The sequence below is a fragment of the Alligator mississippiensis genome, chromosome 12, assembly GCF_030867095.1.
Source record: "Alligator mississippiensis isolate rAllMis1 chromosome 12, rAllMis1, whole genome shotgun sequence".
In the NCBI taxonomy this organism is placed as follows: Eukaryota; Metazoa; Chordata; order Crocodylia; family Alligatoridae; genus Alligator; species Alligator mississippiensis.
In genome coordinates, this window is record NC_081835.1 from 52,363,470 (window position 1) to 52,381,724 (window position 18,255).

The 18,255-nt window shown below is 43.1% G+C and overlaps 1 protein-coding gene across 5 annotated transcripts in view; it reads left to right on the plus strand.

Annotated features, from left to right (window-relative positions):
- CACNA1B (calcium voltage-gated channel subunit alpha1 B) overlaps positions 1-18,255 on the plus strand; it is a 475,079-nt gene that overhangs the window by 355,141 nt on the left and 101,683 nt on the right. For all 5 annotated transcript variants that reach the window (XM_059715546.1, XM_059715542.1, XM_059715543.1 and 2 more), the window contains 4 exons: positions 707-1,528; positions 4,793-5,010; positions 9,993-10,119; positions 14,461-14,590. In XM_059715546.1, coding sequence (XP_059571529.1) covers positions 707-1,528; positions 4,793-5,010; positions 9,993-10,119; positions 14,461-14,590 — 1,297 coding nt within the window. The remainder of the gene's footprint in view (positions 1-706; positions 1,529-4,792; positions 5,011-9,992; positions 10,120-14,460; positions 14,591-18,255) is intronic.

The window sequence follows — 18,255 nt, forward strand, 5'->3', positions numbered from 1 at the left end:
CAGGGGCCTGGGGGAGGAGCAGTAAAGAAGCTGTCATCAGATCTGTGGGCATGCGTGTAACTCTTCAGATGCCTGTCACTTCTAACAGGTGTGTTGAATAGTTTTTCCTTTTCATTTACGCCTTCGCACAACCATACACCGATGGGACAGTTCAGCTTCTCTGAGATGCTTGAGTGACCCTTCCCCAGTTTAAATAGGAGGGTAATAGTGTCAGGGCACTTGGGGAAGGGTTCTCATCTGTGGATTTTACTTCTTGCCTCTTCACCACCAAAATCTATTGAGCTTCAGGTTGAATTATTTAAGGAAATCATTCACCCAGGCTTTTCCTAGTGAAAAGGGGCAAGCTTTTGGTTGAGGGTGTAGTCTGGGTTACTTAGTAAGTCATAACTGTTGTTTAGGATGTTTACAAGCAGTGGTTTTAATTATGCAATTGTACACATGACTAGAACATAAATAAATTAGTACAAAAGCTCTGCTAAGTAGTGCTGTTCATGTGTGGGGATGGGTATCCCACTGGCTTTATCTTCTCATGTGTTTTTCTGCCAGTCATTCTATCCTCATTCCTCTGTTTTCTTTGGCTCAACCCTATAGTTCCCTATTTCAGGTGAAAAAAATCTCCATTTTATTACATTTATTTTAGAGAGGTGGAGCAAAACCTGATCCTAACTAGCTACTGATATTTGTTTTTTCCTCCTCTGTTCTGCAGCAAGCAGCAGAACTCCTCCAAATCCAAGTCTGTTTGGGAACAGAGGACCAGCCAGATCCGAATACACAATTTCCGAGCCAGCTGCGAGGCACTGTACAATGAGCTCGACCCAGAGGAGCGGGTGCGCTATGCTACCACCCTACACATCCGACCAGACATGAAAACTCATTTGGATCGGCCTCTGGTGGTAGAGCCAAGGACTGAAGGTCGGAACAATGTCAATAAGCTAAGCCCTGGAGATGTCCAGGACATTGAGCAGACCAAGGCCATCTCTGCTGAGTGTGCAGAAGCTCCACGGAAACATCACCGGCATCGGGATAAAGACAAGACAGGAGAACAAGAGAAGAGTGACATGACCAAGGATGAGAACGGGGAATCTGGCACAAACAACAAAGAGGAACGACATAGGCAACACAGGAGCCGCAGCAAAGAAGCGGAGGGGAGTAGCAAGGAAGGGAAAATTGAGCGCAGCAGAGGCCAGGAAGCGGGGAAGAGGCATCATCGTCGTGGGTCAGTGGAGGAAGGGGCCGAGAAGGAGCACCGGAGGCATCGAACTCACCGGCACTCAGCTGAGCGGCAAGGCAAGGAAGGCAACGGAACAATCAATGGTGCCAGAACTGAGCGGCGTTCACGTCACCGAGGAGGGTCAAGATCGGGGAATCGAGAAGGAGATCCAGGCTCAAAAGGAGAGAATGGGGAAGAGCCTCACAGACGGCACAGATTTCGGAACAGAGCTCTGTCAACCTATGACCCAGTGGAGAAGGAGAATGGGGAAAAAGAAGGAGATGTTGGGGAAAAGGATCATAGGAACCATCAGCCAAAGTAAGTCAGCACTGCTCTTGTCGATGTGCCACCCGTGGGGGAGGAAATCCCCAAATACATCCGAGGAAACAACTTCCTCACCTTTTAAATGTTCCCTGTGGTTACCATTAAAATACACTGTACCATCCCCACGTATTGGCAGTAGCAATGTCAGCTAAACATTACTGAAGGAAAACAGCTTTAAAATATGGTGTGAGCTTTACTGACCAATGCAGTCTTAAAGATGTCTTGTGCCAAAATACTCCTGATTCAGCCCCACACAGTCCTTGCAGAGTACTACTCCTAGCAGAGTACTACTGTGACCCTGCTCTTTGGCAGACTTACCACCATACAACACACATAACAAGGGTTGCAACAGCAGAATGAATTGAGCATAGTAGCTTTTCACTGTGTTTTGGACTATTCTTATATTATATTGTAAGGTTTATTGGAATAGTTTTGTTTTTGTTTTCCAGCTTATGCATTTTTGTAGGGCTTTTCATCACTTATAAGTAGGTCTTAAAAAGTATTTTACTTCAGGATTTCAGAATCATTTATCCCCATTTTACAGAGGCAGAAACAGTTTCTGAGGTCTGATTAATTAATGTTTGCAAAATACTTGGAGACTGGCAAGCAAGGTACTTCACTATGTACCTGCAAATTATTGCACTTCAATGGTGACACAGGAAGAAAATGTTTTAAAAGAATGTGAAAATCCAACATAATCCTCGAGGAATGGGATACTAGTTATATTTAACTCTTAGAGTGCTTTCCAGATTGTCATTTGATGGGGTGCATAGAAGGATGGGCATATTCAGAGAGCCAGTTTCTAGGCTTTTTTCCTGGCAGTTGCACATGGATTGTAGTAAGATCTCCTAGATCTCTCCAGTGCAGGGGTAGGCAAAATGCGGCCCACGGGCCGGATGCGGCCCACAAGACCATTCTATCTGACCGGCGGGACCCTCAACATTTAGAAAATCAATAGTTACCTGCCCCTGGCTGCCTATCATGTGGCCCTTGATGGCTTGCTGAAACTCAGTAACTGGTCCTCCATCCGAAATAATTGCCCGCCCCTGCTCCACTGTGTAGTGAAGGACGGTACACACTGGGATGGAGTTGTGCTTCCATTTTTCTATTCCTCCTGTGTTCCCCCAAGGGAGCAGAGAGGGACTAGAAATTTACCTGGGTCTTACACTGACCCATAATGTTGTTGGGACCTTTGGTTAAAGCACCCGCACTGCCATTTTTCAGCACAGGGATGCTGATACATGTGACGCTGGAGTCTGCTGGGTCACAATAATTACCATGCTCCAGCAGACTCAATCAAGTCTGCCCCAACGTGCTGTAATTACAGCACATCAGAGCAGCCTCAGTGTACATATATAGGTGCCCCATTGTAGTATTTAAATACAAAGTAATCTCCGCTATGTCCCTTCTGTAGAAACTTGTGATTTATCCTAGTGACCTATGGCCAGAATCTGTCCTTGCATGTCTGTTGTATCCAGACGGGTTTCATGCCCTGCCTTATTTTACTGTATTGTCATGATAGTGATGTGCATTTCCGTGGTACTTTGTAAATTAATGTAACTTTGTAAATTAATGTAGTTGAAGCTCAGTATATGAGAGTAAGCAGCAAATACATATTATCTTGACTCCATCAGATTCTGATATCTCAGATTGTCTTTACAGGTAACTTACAGAGGGATTAAAATACATGTGATTGATTGGCTGGACATTTATGCCTCCCTCAAGCTTTCACAGTTTACCATAGAAACATGTTATAGCACTTATGGAGCCCATGTGGTTTTGAGCTTGCAGTAGAAATCTCTGCAGGCACTGACTTCTTTACAAAGGCAGTAGCTACAGTTTCAGCATTAACCATTTCTTCAGCCTTTTCTCTCTAACTGTTTTTGATCCATTGGAAATAACCCAAGAAATATCCCAGGCACAAATGTCTCTTGTGGTGCTAATTAACAACACAAAGGAGCACTGGTAGGGGAAAGGGGGGAAACTTCCATAGACTGCCTGAGGCTTGAACTTGCTTCCTCCCCCCAGGGTGAGCATACTTAATTTTTATCATTCCCTGGGAATAAATATAGATTTTGGCTCCTAAAATCCTCTTGACCCTTGGCTGTAACAGGTTAGAGATTTTTGAATTGCCCTGAATTCTGAAAGTTAATTTGAGAGTCACTTAGAGCATATAACAAATAAATCAGCATGGCTTATTGGAAAGCATTTTCATGTGTAATGCTTCTACGACAGAGTAGTACTGAGTGAATAAAGCTGTGTAAGGAGTCAGACATTAAAACACAATCCCTTTCTGCTTGATATTCAGTCAACAATTAAAGTTGTGGGAAACTAAGTGTTCTGCCTAACTTTCACTAAAAAAAAGTTTCTGCAGCACAGTCCTGTTCCCAGTGAAGTCATTTGCAAACCTCCCATTGATTTTAATAGGGAAAGGATGAGCCCATTATGCCCAGAGCTATTAGTTGGCATGCAGTGGATACCACATTCATTTATATAATCAATATATTGTTATCTCAGGGGCAGCAAGTGAGTGCACAAACAAAATTTATTATATTATGTTTAACTGTTATTGGAGTGAATGGGAAAATTAATAACCATGACACATTTAGAATATTTAATAGAGAAATAGGGATAGAAGACAGAATTGGCTTTACAGCTCTAATAATGTAATTTTAAAGGCTGCAAATCATTGGCATAGGATGTATCTCACCAATTGAAATCCTGGTTAACAGAGGTGAATTGACATATTAATTTTACTGTTGCACCTTTTATTCAAATGGATCCCAAAACACTTAACACATTTCATAGATTAATCATTCACACAGGGATCACTGTGTTTCTCATTGAAATACAGCCAATTCTGAAGTGCAATGCAATAGCTATTTAGCTGCATACAGTAATGTTATACAACAGTTTAAGATCGGAAATGCGGCATGTCATGTGAAACTTCAGGGAGAATGTAGGGGAGATGAAGGTAAACACCTAATCCAGAATGTGGGTGATAAAAAAGACTAACGTTACTACAGCTGTACAAGAGTCATGTGATCCCCACCTCATGGGACCTCAGTTTTATGTCTCAAAAAAATGGGGCTTCCAGCTGCATATAGCCTCCTCACATCATGTGTAGATGTTGGCACAGTAGAGAGAAAAAGTCGCTTCCATTACACTTTCTGCAGTCTGTAGGTTTTCCATAAAGGTCTCCCATTTACAAATGCCTTGGTTTTGAATAGGTTTATGATCACTATTCTTCCTTCTCAGGGAAAACCAGTGTGAGATCGAGGCTGGGGCGAGTGTCAGTGTTGTCCCAGTGCAAACCCTTCCCAGCACATACCTGCAGAAAGTGCCTGAACAGCCGGAAGATGCTGACAATCAGAAGAATGTGACTCGGATGACTCAGCCGCCGCTGGACAAAACCACCACTGTGAACATCCCTGTTACCATCACTGCACCACCGGGGGAGACCACTGTCATACCAAGTAAGTGTCTTGAATGGCCTCTCAGCCCCAAGGAAAGTTGCAGACACAAGTCTAGAGTTCCCAAAGAATTCTGCTGAGTGGGAGCTGAGCTCTTTTGAAAATATGAATGTATATTGCCATGTACTAGAGCAAAGGACCTTGGACTGATTTAAGTTGTAATAACAAACATGATATTGCTAGTGTGTATTTTCTTCCTTGCAATACACTTGGGCAGAGGAGTTGTCTTTCTTTCTACTTTTTTTATCTTTTTTTTTTTAACCAGGCTCAATCTCTAGAATGAGATGAAAGAGATAGCAACAAAAACGGGGAGAGGGGAGAAATGGCCTAGAGAAATGTCATGTCAAGTCTGCCTCTGCTTTCTGATGTCATTAGGTGACAGCTTTGTGTCACTCTTAGTTCTGAATTGTCTGAGGAGAAAGTCCCTGGCTTCTGCATGAAAGAGGAGATTTTTTTTCCCTTTTTCTCCTTTAAAACCAGGCTTTCCTAAGAAGCTCCTGGATGATGAGAGACTTGTTCAACCATTGAGCATGTTCGCTGTTCAGAGTGCACCTGCCAGTGCCCAGAAGCTGAAATACTAAGGTTTTTTTCAGTGTTTAGATGAGGGGAGAGGTAATGAAGTCTTCTTGATTCTTTTCACAGCTCCGAGTCTTGCTTGGTGTGTTTTGTTTATCGTGGACAAGTCACTTGGGGCCTGATCTTCAGAAGTTTTGAATGTTCACAACTCCTGCTGAAGTCAGTAGGTGCCTTGGCGATGCTCATCGCTTCTGGAAATCTGGCCCTTTGACCTATTAAAGCCTCTGAGTGAAAACTAAGAAAAATGCTTGCTTTGTAGCTATGTCATGAGCCTTATTTAATTCATGTTTGTCAAAGGCTTTGAGAACACCCGAGTGATACCATATGTTATTAAGATTAATACACTATTTCGCCCATTAGAAGTAAATAAGATTAGCCCCATACGGATACATCTCTATCAGGAGTATTAATATGGTTAGACCGTGTGTCTCTGGAGCAGCAGCAACTTTAAACTGGTAAAACTGTGTACCAGAAGAGTTCGGTTTATGCAAAACAAGTGCTTGTGGGAAGTTGTGAGCAGTTTGATTAAAGGTTGTCACTAAATGTGTTCTAATTAACAAGGACTCTTGTGACATGTCTATACTCCCTCATTATGACTCATATGAATGGGAAATTGGTGGTTAGTTCTTTGCCTTGTGGACTTATACCCTGGATATGTCCAATAAACACCTTTGCTGAAGAAGGTAAGAAAGTTCCTTCCACTAATACTCTAAATATACCTTTTTCTTTGTCTTGTTTACTTTGTTTTACATAATACCAGGTCCCGTTCATTCCTCCCCTCAGTGTATAGAGGATGAAATCCTCACCTAGAAAATACCTGTGGCATGGGACTGGGCCAGGGATAGAAAGGAATGTTTTGGTGGCATGGCTGAAGAGGCAAAAGGAGGATCTGTGAGAAGGGAGGAATGATCAAAAATACAAGTACACAACAGGCGACACTTAGCTGGATGGCAACACTACAGAAAATGATCTGGAAGTCTTAGTAGATCACAGACGCAATATGAGTCTGCAGTGTGATGCAGCCACACAAAGGGCAAGTGCTGCTTCGGGATGCATCAGTAGAAGCATTAAATGGGAGATATGGGAAGCAGGGGTGCATCTCTACTCAGCACTGATTAGGCCTCATCTACAGTATTGCGTACAATTTTGGGGTTCACGTTTTAACAAGGACCTGAAAAAGAAAGGCTCCAGAACTTGACAACAAAAATGATAAAGGGCTTGAAAGGCAAGTCATACAAGGAGAGGCTGAAGGAAATAGGCATGTCCAGCTTGTGGAAAATATGCTTAAGAAAGGATATGATAGCAGTCTTTAAATACCTGAAGGTCTGCCATAAAGAAGAGAACAACACCTTTTCTGTCACTGCAGAGAGTAGGACAGAGATCAATGGCTTGAAGTCACAGCAAAGTAGATTTAGATGGGAAAACTTCTTCACTATTAGAAGAGTGAGGCAGTGGAATAGATTGCACAGGGAAGTTGTTGAATTTCCAGCATTGGAGGTATATAGGAAGAGGTTGAACAGGCATTGGTCAGAGATGACCTTGGCATAGGTATGCCTGTGTTCTACTATAGGTATTTCCCATGCTTCTGGGCTTTGCTGTTTGCCCCATGGGGCTGGGATGGAGTTTTTTCCCCTCTAGCTGCTACATTTTCCTCAGTAACATTGGGTGTTGGCTGCAGCCAAGACTGAGAATTTTGAGTTGGGTGTACCAGAGCTCCTGCTAGGACTTAAACACAGAGATTCCTGCCTAGAAGGTCTTGTCCCTCCACTCAGGGTCAGACCAAATGCCATATTTGGGCTCAGGTAAGGGTTATACACCATGGCCAGATTGGTATAGACCATGGGGGCTTTTGCCTTCCTCAGTAGTCCTCTTCCTGGGATCTCTGCATATTTTAACAACCTTTGCAAAAGCAGGATGTTGGCCACCATGGTCCCTCTGCTTTATCAATGGCAGATTAGGGGGTTATGTCTTGTGTTGTGTCTGGGTTGGCTGTGTAGTTTTGCTAGGAGAGTGGACAATGGATTTGCATGAGATGGTTTGCAGAGGAGTGATTCAGGCAGGGGTTTGGACCAGATGACCGCTAGAGGTCCCTTCCAGCCCTACTTCCCTGTGATTTCCTTAAGTCCTTGTAACTGAGAGAAGCTCCTGGAGCAGCTGCATATTTTGCAAGCAGAGGCTGATCAGGAAACCAGGAGGTGCAAATTTAGGAAGCATGGCTCAGACCTGGCATCTTTTCCTCTTTAGGCTCTTGACCATATGAGATTTTTAACATTATTACTGTATTCTGATACCTTTGCCCATCAGTCACAATTTACCAGAGTCTGACTTTCCGTGCAACTCTGCCATGTATCTAACCTGAGAAATAGGAAAGAATTTTTTTTTTCAAAAAGTATCGAGCCATTCTTTTTCACTTATACTGAGCTATCATTTTTTGGGGAAAAAAAAAGTTTAATGCACAATAATAAATGCCACTGCTGAAGCATTGTAAAGAGAATGGACTTTTGGACATATCAACTGCCTACACAACTTCTATTTATCTAAGAGAAGAACCTGAAGCATGGACTAGTTTGCATGTCAAATACAGGGTATCATGGTTCAGTAAACGTATTAAAAACTGCTCAGGGATACATTTAAGTTGTAAATTAGAAGTTTTCTAATCCTCAGAGCAGTGAGGTTTGGGAACAGTTTCACAACGTGTAGGGGGTAGAGCACTTAACTAGCTTAAGATGGAGCTTGATCAGTCTATAAATGAGATATAATATGATACAGTTGCCTGTGAAAGCAAGGGATTGGACTCAGTGGGCATGTCTACATATACAAATGCTGTGGGGTGGATAAATTATTATAGAGTAAACCCACCGCAGGCAGGTGTCTACACATGCGGGGATGATTTGCTGCTCCTGGCTACAATCTGCTCCCGACCCCTCCAGCCTTTCCCTGGTCCCCTGCAGCAGCCAGGGGGAGCTCTAGGCTCCCCCTGAGTGCTAGCCCAGGGGCTAGCAGGGAGCGTGGGTCCAGGACACAACTGTTTCCTGGTCGGGGCTGGGAGATTGCTCCATGCCCCCAGGAGATGCCTGATGCTGGGGCAGGTTCTGCCACTGGAGCCTGGGTGGGAACAATGCCCCCCTGCCCTGGCAGCAGGGAGCTCCTGACCCTGGCTCTTTGATTGGAGGCAGGGGCTTGGAAAGAACTGCAGGAGAGGGGCAGAGCCCAGCCCCTGCCCCGATCTGCCAGTGGCGCAGCTAGCGGTGAGGTCCCAGCTGGTCAGTTGGGGCACAGGACTGGGACTTGTCCCTGACCAGGACAGTTCCTGGCCAGCCCTGGGCTGTGCGGGGGAGTGTACATGTGCAGCCCAGAGCTGGCTGGGAACTGCCCAAAATGGGGCAGTACCCGGCCACCTCCAGGTTGCACATGTAGATCTCCTCATGCAGCCCAGGGCTGGCCAGCCAGGAGCAGATCCTAGTCAGCTCCAGGCTGGGCAGGGAACTCTCACAGTGCAGGGGCAATCATCTCCTAGCCCCTGCTCCGCGATCGTGGAGGCAGGGAGCAATCTCCCACCCCTGGCTCAGCCATCTACACATGCCATACTGCACAGTAGTTACTTGTGAGTAAATTTGCTACTTGTATTTACAGGTGGCAAATTTACTCACGATTAGAGCAAATTACTATGCAATAAGTGTCTGCACATGTAGATGGTGAAGCTTACTGCACCAGTGGCATACTGACGGTGGTGGGGGCACCACCATGCAGGCATTGGCTCCCGGGTGCCAGAGGCCCACAAGATGTCACTGTACTGCACAGTAATTTGCTCTAATCTCGTGTAAAGTGTCTCGTGTAGATGTGCCCAGCAAGTCAGGAGCTCACTTCCGGAGTTCTGTCTCTACTTCAGAGAAATGTGGGTTTTGTGAAAAATCATCAAACAAAGTAATAGCTTGCTCATTTGAGTGTTCAGGTCTATTCCTGATCTTCATTTACATCCCATACAGCAGAAGGCTCGGGAGTATGTTGCCAGTTAGCTTAAGTATACAGCCCAAGCTGATTCACAATCCCAATACAAAATTGGGCAGATAAATGTAGCAGATTACAGAAGTATCTAGTAGTTTAGGATAGGGTTTCGGCCCTTATCTTGCCAGATCTTGTATGATAAATATAAGATTTCTTTGTTTATCTATGCTGGGCATATTAAAGTAGCTAAGGAATAATTTAATTGTTTTGTGTGTTATACTATAGTAAATAGCAGTGCTAATAATTAACCAATAGGTTTATCATACTTAATCAGCATTTTTGGAAGCGATTGTTCTGTATCCCACCAACATTATTTATATGTTTAATTGTTAAAAAAATACTTGACTACGGAGTGTGCTTTTGTGGCCTGTTTGATGCCTATTTCCTTCGATTTTACAATGTAGTGAACAGCGTTGAATTTGAAAGTAAAACTGAAGAGAAAAAAGATGTGGATGGTGATGACTTGACAAAAAATGGGCCGAAGCCAATCCTGCCTTACAGCTCCATGTTTATCTTGAGTCCTACAAACCCGTAAGTCTTCTGGCTGTATAACACCTCTTCCAAACTATGTGTATGTGTCCTATGAGGATGTATATGCAGAGAAAAATGGTGTACTTTAAATTCATTTAGATATTCTCTGTTTAAATATATTGGAAAATTAAATACAAAGGTTGCCTGGGTTGAAGAGGAGATGCTATGTTTGACCTGGACTTTGCTAGAAGAATAGGTTACCAATAAAAAAAAAAATCTATAAAGAGCCAGACTAGTAGCTCCATATCTCTGCAAAACCTGAACTTCTAGGAAAAAATTGTCAGGATTTCTTCATTTGCTCAAGCTGAGTAGAATACATAGGACCTGTTGGGGTCATAACACTTTCTGCTCATGGTGTCTTTGTCTCCTGAGGAGCTTTGTACTCAGACTGCAAATACAGAACCATGTCATCCCAAAATACTACAGGATTAAACAAGGCATAAAGGGCTTTGAGTCATTTCAAGAAGTAAATCAGGGTGGTAGAGAGTGTTTGGAATCTTTGCCATCCCAGAGTTTTGCTTGCACTAGTTGTCATTTAAATCCTAGTGCTCTGAATTTAAATCTTAGCTTATCTGTGGTCTGTATTCATACAGTCCAAACTGATCTGACTATAAGCATATATGCAGATTGGATATACTGTGGAAAACACAAGTTATACATGCATATGGAAGGGTAGATAGTCCCAGATCACCAGTGGTCTCAGTAGCCTTTTGGAAAATGAGATGGGTGCTCAGTTCAGTACCGTCTGGAAATATGGGCTTCTTCACATTGGTAACAGGAGATTTGTATTCCATCTGCATCTTTGCGGTCTGTGCCATCCACTGTTCCAGCAACAGATTTCATGAAGATTTAAGGTATCTGATTAAAAAGCCCACAACTATTTCTGAGATTTCTGTGAGAATGCAGTGATCATATTGTGCTAGCCCTAATAGTAGTTTCAAATACAACAACATATCCTTTGATGAAATGGATAAAGTGCAAGGGATATGAGGGAAGGGCTTATCTGATATGATGCACAAACAGAATAGCATAAAAGAAAGATGAACGGTTTGAATTATGGAAGCATTTGAATTATGAGTCTCAGATCCTGGCTGACTTGATAGTAAACATAACAGTGCCTCTAATTTTGGCAGCCCATTCTGCTTTGTATCATTCCTGGGTTGACTGCCTAGAGCAAGGATGCTCAATATCCGGCCTGCAGGCCAGATCCAGTCCCCACACTGGGTCTTCCAGCCTGTGGGGCTCCCAACGAGTACGTGTGGAGCCCCATGGTTCTGTGGCTCTGCATGCTGGATCCTGGCATGGCAGAGGTGGCATGGGGCGCCGGGGTCCTAATCATAGTGCATGGGGGTGGGTGGAGGCAGCATGAAGCCCCAGAACCTGATCCTGGCATGTGGGAGCTGGGCAGGGCTCGATCCCAGCACACACAGTCTGGTTTGGCCCATAGACCAGTGCCACTCCTGCAGGGCCAAAATGTTGAGCACCACTGACCTTGAGTGAGTGCACAGCTACAAAACCACAGGTAAAGCTACTAAGCCACAAAGTGGCAATAATATCAAGTCCTGAGCTAAGAACAGACTGTTTCTCACTTGTACAGACCAGTTAGGGGCATAAGTGCCCAATCTTTTTTCTAACCCACCTTTTCTTCAGTCATTTCCTCTTGCAGTATTCCAGTATCCTTTATGCTCTTTCAATCCCTCCTCTCCAAAAAGGAAAAACAGCAAAAGATGTAATGCATAGTTCATTGTATCATATATGGGCAAAGTAGGCATTAACATGCAGGACCATGCTGTCTTCAACTCTTTGAGGGTGCAAAAGATGAGGGAAGCTTACAAGAAGTCTCTCCAACTTCTGTTCCCATCTAAGGGCCAGGCACAATACCTATAGTAAGCACTAGGGGGTGTGCGAAATGAGCCCTATTCAATTCGGATTTGGCCCGAATCGGGGACAGCGATTCGAATCACTGTCCCTGATTTGATTCGGCCAAATCCAAATCTGACAATTCAATGCTGATTCGGTGAATCAGCAATTTGGACACAGACACAGCTTTAAAAGTTTTTTCTACATCCCTTGGGGTAGCAGTGCGGCTGGGATCGCTGCGGTGCTGGGGCAGATGGAGTGTCCCACAGCAGCGTGCGCATGCTCAGCAGCGAACCTGGAAGCAGACCGGAAGTATTTGGGGGAGGGGGAGTGGGGGGGTCGGTGCGATCCTTGGTGGACCAGGAAGTGCTTCTGGTCCACTTCTGGGTCTGCTGCCGAGCGTGCTGGGGACCCGCCCCGTGCTTCTGTGGGATGCTGCATCTGCTCCTGCTACCTAGAGGTATGTAGAGAAAACATTTAAAGCTGTGTCTACCTCTGAATCACCAAATCTGTCCAAATCTTTCCGAATCAATTCGGAGGGTTCCGATTCGATTCGGAGAGATTAAAGTGTCCTCTGATTTGATTCAGATTCTAAGATTCGGCCACCAAATCAGGCCAAATCTCCGCCTAATCGAATCAGGGACTGAAGCTTCACACAGCCCTAGTAAGCACGTCCTCCGGTCCCTGCAAATATTATGGCTGGTTCTTTGTACTTGGAATGAGGAATTAGCCAGGTGTGGGGGGGAAAGGAGGGAAGCAGGGGCAGGAAGGGCAAGCAGGTGCTTCATGCACTATAAGAGCAGTGTTGTTACCTATGAAACATGCTTCTCCCGAGGGGAGCCAGCCAGTTACTCCTTGACCACCACACATTAGAGGCATTGTAATCTTTACTATTAAGTCAGCCAGGATCTGAGATTTATAATTTGGGCACTTCCTGTCTGCTCCAGAAAATTTGTCTTTATTTTATGAAAGCTTTATCTTTCTTTAGTGCAGTACTGTCCTTTGGCACATCCTATTCAGTACATCCTAGCTGTAAGGGTAAGGATTTGGCTCACAGTTTGCTCATCATCCTTTAGTTTTCCTTCCTCTTTTCTGCTTTGAGGGCAAAACACTTTACCTCCAAATGGGCTGCTGCTTGGTTGAAGTTGCAGCACCATTGAAGTTGGATAGGAAGTGGGACCAAAGATATAGAGAGAGAGCAGGAGGGAAATGTGTCTCTCAGAAGGCTTGGGTGTTTGTTTAAGTCTTTGGCTCTTTTTCTTAGAGTAGCTCTTTCTTCTTTCAAAGGGTAGGATGTTTTTCCTAATATCTTTTTCTAAACCATTCTCTTTCTAAACACTGGAGGAAAATTTGCCTGAGTAATGCCAAGAGTGCAAAACATTTTTGAACAACTATAAATACAGGATTTTTCAAGAACCAGCTTTGAAAAAATAAATGTGCATTTTAATCGCTTTATCAAGAACCACTAGTAATTTGCAAACACTACTGCATCTCATTGACTGCTATGAATGATTATGAACCAAAAATAGCAACTTGTTACAAGTCCAAGTTCAGTGTGTGAATTACAGTTACAAATATTATTGGTAATGTTACCTCTCGCTTCTTTGGACTCGTACAACACCAGGATATGTAACAAGAGTTTGGGAACACCACAAAACATTTCCATTACCTTTAGTTAATAACAAATTCCCTTTTGCTATTTCTCTTCCTTGTTTATGTTCATTATCCCCTAAGAATCTGTTAGACAGGAATTACTTAAATATTTGTAAAAAATGAATTTTAAGGTAAACTGCTCAAATATTGTAACTGCATTATGCATTCACATAATTTAGGGCTGTTGGTTACTTACATACTGCATCCAGTTGGGGAAGGAGAAAGAAAAAACAATTATAGAACTAGCACAGTGTATTTTTATATTTACATGTTTGAGAACTGTATGCAGGCCAGGAAGTATTTGTTGTAACAGTTTGCTAGTAGTTTTGAATAAAATAGAAATTCAAGAATTTTACACTTTTCTTGTAAACACTTCAGGAAGGAAAAGTCCAGGTTAAATTGACCAAATAAATTACTTGTTATAAATTATTTGTTTGGTTCTCAAAAATTGCAGTAAACTATACTGTAGAGATGCCTAGAGAGAGATTTTAAAAATAATAAATTCTAGTAATGATTTTTTTAGACTAAGGATTTCCATTATCTAGCAAATGATATGGCCTCCATGTTTCATAATTTCAATGAAATTTTTGCATAAGAAAGTATTATTTTATGACCTTGGGAGGTGCAGAAAAGTGTGGTGACTTGCCCAACATCTGACAGTAATTCAGTGGCAGAACAGGAGTCTCAGCTCTCAGTTTCCTGATCTAACCATAACACCCTTCCTATTCGTATCTCTTCTAGGCAAGCCCTCCCACAGCTACTATGTTATCTGCACTGACAGACCGTAGCAATGGTAGCTCTTTCACATGATTTTTTTTTTCCTCCCAGAATCCGACGCCTGTTTCATTACATTGTGAACTTGCGCTACTTTGAGATGGTCATCCTCATAGTCATAGCACTAAGCAGCATCGCTTTGGCAGCTGAAGACCCTGTCCAAGCCGAGTCACCAAGGAATGATGTGAGTAGCGATCAAACAGAAGCACAGCACTGTTGTTCATTCTTCTGATCAGTCGTGTAGACAGCAGCACAATTCTGTTTCAGAGGATAGTAATTCCCCCACATGTTTAATTGACATCATCTTGTCTTATGGAGTGGGTGATTCTGGGTTTGGGGGTGCATTGCTAGTAGCCAAATTCTTTGCAGAGAAATGAACCTGAAAAGGGGCCCATAGATGCAACTGATTTTTAAATGTCTTATAGTCCAGCATCCTGTTTCTACAATTTTTAGGACTAAAGGTTTCAGAAAAGGTTTCAGGCAGTTGTAAAATATATTACCGCCAGGGAAAGCTTCTTCATAATCCTTACTAGTCGGAGGCTAGTTTATGCCCTTTCACAGGGGCGATTTCCTATCCATTCCTTACACTACTGAGATGTTCGCAGTACAGTCATGAACTGCTGGAGCAGGGCACGCTCATTTTGGGGCATAGGGAGATGAGCAAAGTAGGAAAGGGGTTCCAAATATTTTGACGAAAAGTGTATTCATTTTACCATTTTAACCCTGCTGGGGACACATGCATACAGATGCAAACACATGCAGAGAATATTCTGGCAAAGGTTTAAAACAAATTAACTTCAATTTCCCATATTTCCTCAAATATAAGATGAGGTTTTTTTCCCCCAGTCAGCAGGGGGGAAGCCCCTCATTTTACATTTGCATACAGGAAAACCCCTGTAAATACATTGCCTATCATTTAACTGCTGCCAGAAGCAGCATGGACTCAATCAAGGAAACCAACTGTGAAGCTGATTAAGTGCAGCCTACACTGAGCATGACTATAAAACACATGGCCCACAGAGGGCAAACATACTGATGAGAACCCTATTTTTGTGTTTTTTTTACAAATTTTATTAAAAAACACAATGTTTCATCCTACCCTTTACCAAACTTCACATATTAAGCATCCTTGTTTTACCAAAATGTTCTATTGCAAAAACAACTACATAGCAAAATTAAACCCTTAAACAACTTGCATTAACTTTCCACAAAAGAGCCCCTTATACACCTCTTTTCTTCATACAGAAACCCATGAAAAATGATTACCTCAGTAACCACATGAAACTTTACACCCTTCCCATCTGTCCTCTCTTGGTTTGTTGAAACAAGTGTGTCCAGTCCCTTTTTCTCCACTTTTTCTCTGCTTCTTCTTCTCCTCCAATCTCTTCCTTGTCCTGACTGATGTAGAAATTCAGTGCCCCCTCTTCAGGCACTCTCTTTCTGTGAAAGCCAACCCCTTAAAAAAAAAAGAGGTTTCTTGCTTGCCATAAACTAGTTTTAAAACATGTTAATGAAGTGCTTAATAACATTTCCTGGGGTCCCTTTGGTATGAGTCGATATAGTACCATCTCCCACGCTAACAACAGGTTCATTTTGGTGACACTCAGAAAATGGCAGACCCTTTCCTACACCCTCTTTGCATATGTACACTCCCAAAACACATCCCACCATTTCATTCTTGCCTGCACCCCTCCTTGGGCACCTAGATGAGCTCGTTAGGCCCCAAATGGGGGATTGACGAGCTCATCTAGGTTCATTTGTGTTGTACCTCTCTCGCTGGCAGGATATTTTTTACAACCATCCACACTAGGTCAGCTTGTTCCCTTTTTTGTTGTTTGCCCACCACCGCTCCCCGCACCCTCTACTTGTCCTTCTGCAAAGTGTCCCGCTGCTGCCATTCTCTCTCTTTCCCTAGCTCGCTTTCAGCAATTTCTTATGATCCTTCAAGACCTCCAGCCTTACCTTCCCAATTTCATACCTCTGCATGACACCTTCCGTCCTGATGTAAGGAATTGGTGGTTGCCAAGCCCATGGATTGGATTCAGAGAGGTCTGATATATGGATTCAGAGAGGTCCGATATATTTCCTAGAATTGCAGTTGTGTGAAATCAGGTGATACCTGCTGCGTGCCCCTCTCCCTCCATTACCGCCTTGCATACCACATGTACATATTTCACATCCATGAACAGTCACAAGTCTGGCATCCCCCCATCACCCATCTCTCTTGCTGCGTACACTTTAGATCTAAATAACCGTTCTCTTTGGACATTCCAGAAGAACCCACATATTTCTCTCTGTATTTTTGCTACCAGCTGCCATGTCGGTAGGAATACAATTCCCATATATAAAATAACTGTCAGTAGCACAGCCTTAACCATTGCCACTTTTCTGGCGTATGACAGCGTCCTTCTGGACCATGACTGAAATAATTGCTGTATCCTTACTGTCACCTTCCCCCTCAGCATCCAGCGGATCCCTAGCACTCTAATTTCACTCTCTCTTATTTGAAGGTCCAACTTTTCCAAGTCCCTCCAAATCCCCACTTGCATTATGGTGCTTTTCAATCTATTTAGTTTAGCCCCTGTTGTTTCTCCATACTCTGATGTATGCTTTAGCAACCTTTCCATTAAAAGTCTATCTCTAACTACAACATTTATATCATCGGTGTATAATATGCATTTTATCTCTCCCCCTTCTGGTATCTTTACTCCACATATGACCTTGTCTTTTCTTTTTCTTTTTCTTTGTGCTAATGGTTCCATGCCATACACAAATAGTAGTGGCAACAGGGGGGCACCCTTGCCTCGCTCCTGTATGACTTTTAAAGGGTCTGCTTAGATGCCAGTAATTTGGACTTGACTCTCCACTTTTCTATACAATAACCTTATCCAACATATAAATTTCTCTGGAAACTCCATTTTTCCTAGCACCTTGATTATTTAATCATGATGCACTCCATCATATGCTTCTTATAAACCCAGGTTTGTTATAACTGTGTTTGTTTTCCTCTCTTGGATGTGCTCGTACTAAAATGTTCTCTCTTGTTTTCCTTTTAAATCACCTTTCTATCTCTTGTCTTGTTTCTTCTAGTTTTTCTCATACCTGTCTTCCTTCTATGGCTTCCTTTAGCAGCTCCTGCATCTTTCTCTGTACCTCTCTCAGCTCCAGTTCTTTTCTATGTGGTTCTTCAACCTTCCTTCCTGAAGATTTCTCCTGTCCTCTTCTTCACTGTCATCCACCGTTCTCTTGTACTCTTAAAATATTTCTTTAGTATTCTCCATCCCTCATACTGACTTGTATATCCTTGACATCTCCTTATCTTGTATGTTTAACTTCCACACTCTCCCTCCCCTTACAGGGCTCTTGCCAAGACTCAGTTTTGCCTTCAGCATCTGGTGATCACTAAATGCTACACCTATGGTTTCTTTCTTCCTTATCTGTTTCTTTTGTTACAAACACAAAGTCAGTTCTTGATTGTTTCTTTCCACTGGGGGCATTTCTATTGAAAACTTTCTCCCTTGCCCACACATCTCTCATTGAGTCTTCTTTAATTATATTTGTTAACTTTCTGGATGAACTGTCTTAAGTTCTGCCTCCTCCTTCCCCTGTTCTGGCACCCGCTTCTATTATGCAATTGAATCCCCCACTACTGTCTGCGATCTCCCTCTGACTACATAAACTGTAGGCCTCTGCAAAGCAGCAAGTATTTGTTTCAGATTCAGCCGATTCAGAGGGACAGTGATTCAATTCAGTGATTCAATCACTATCCCGATTTGATTCGGCCAATTCAGATCTGGAGATACGGCCATAGACTAAACAGGCAGCATTCCTCCACGATGCTGGACACAG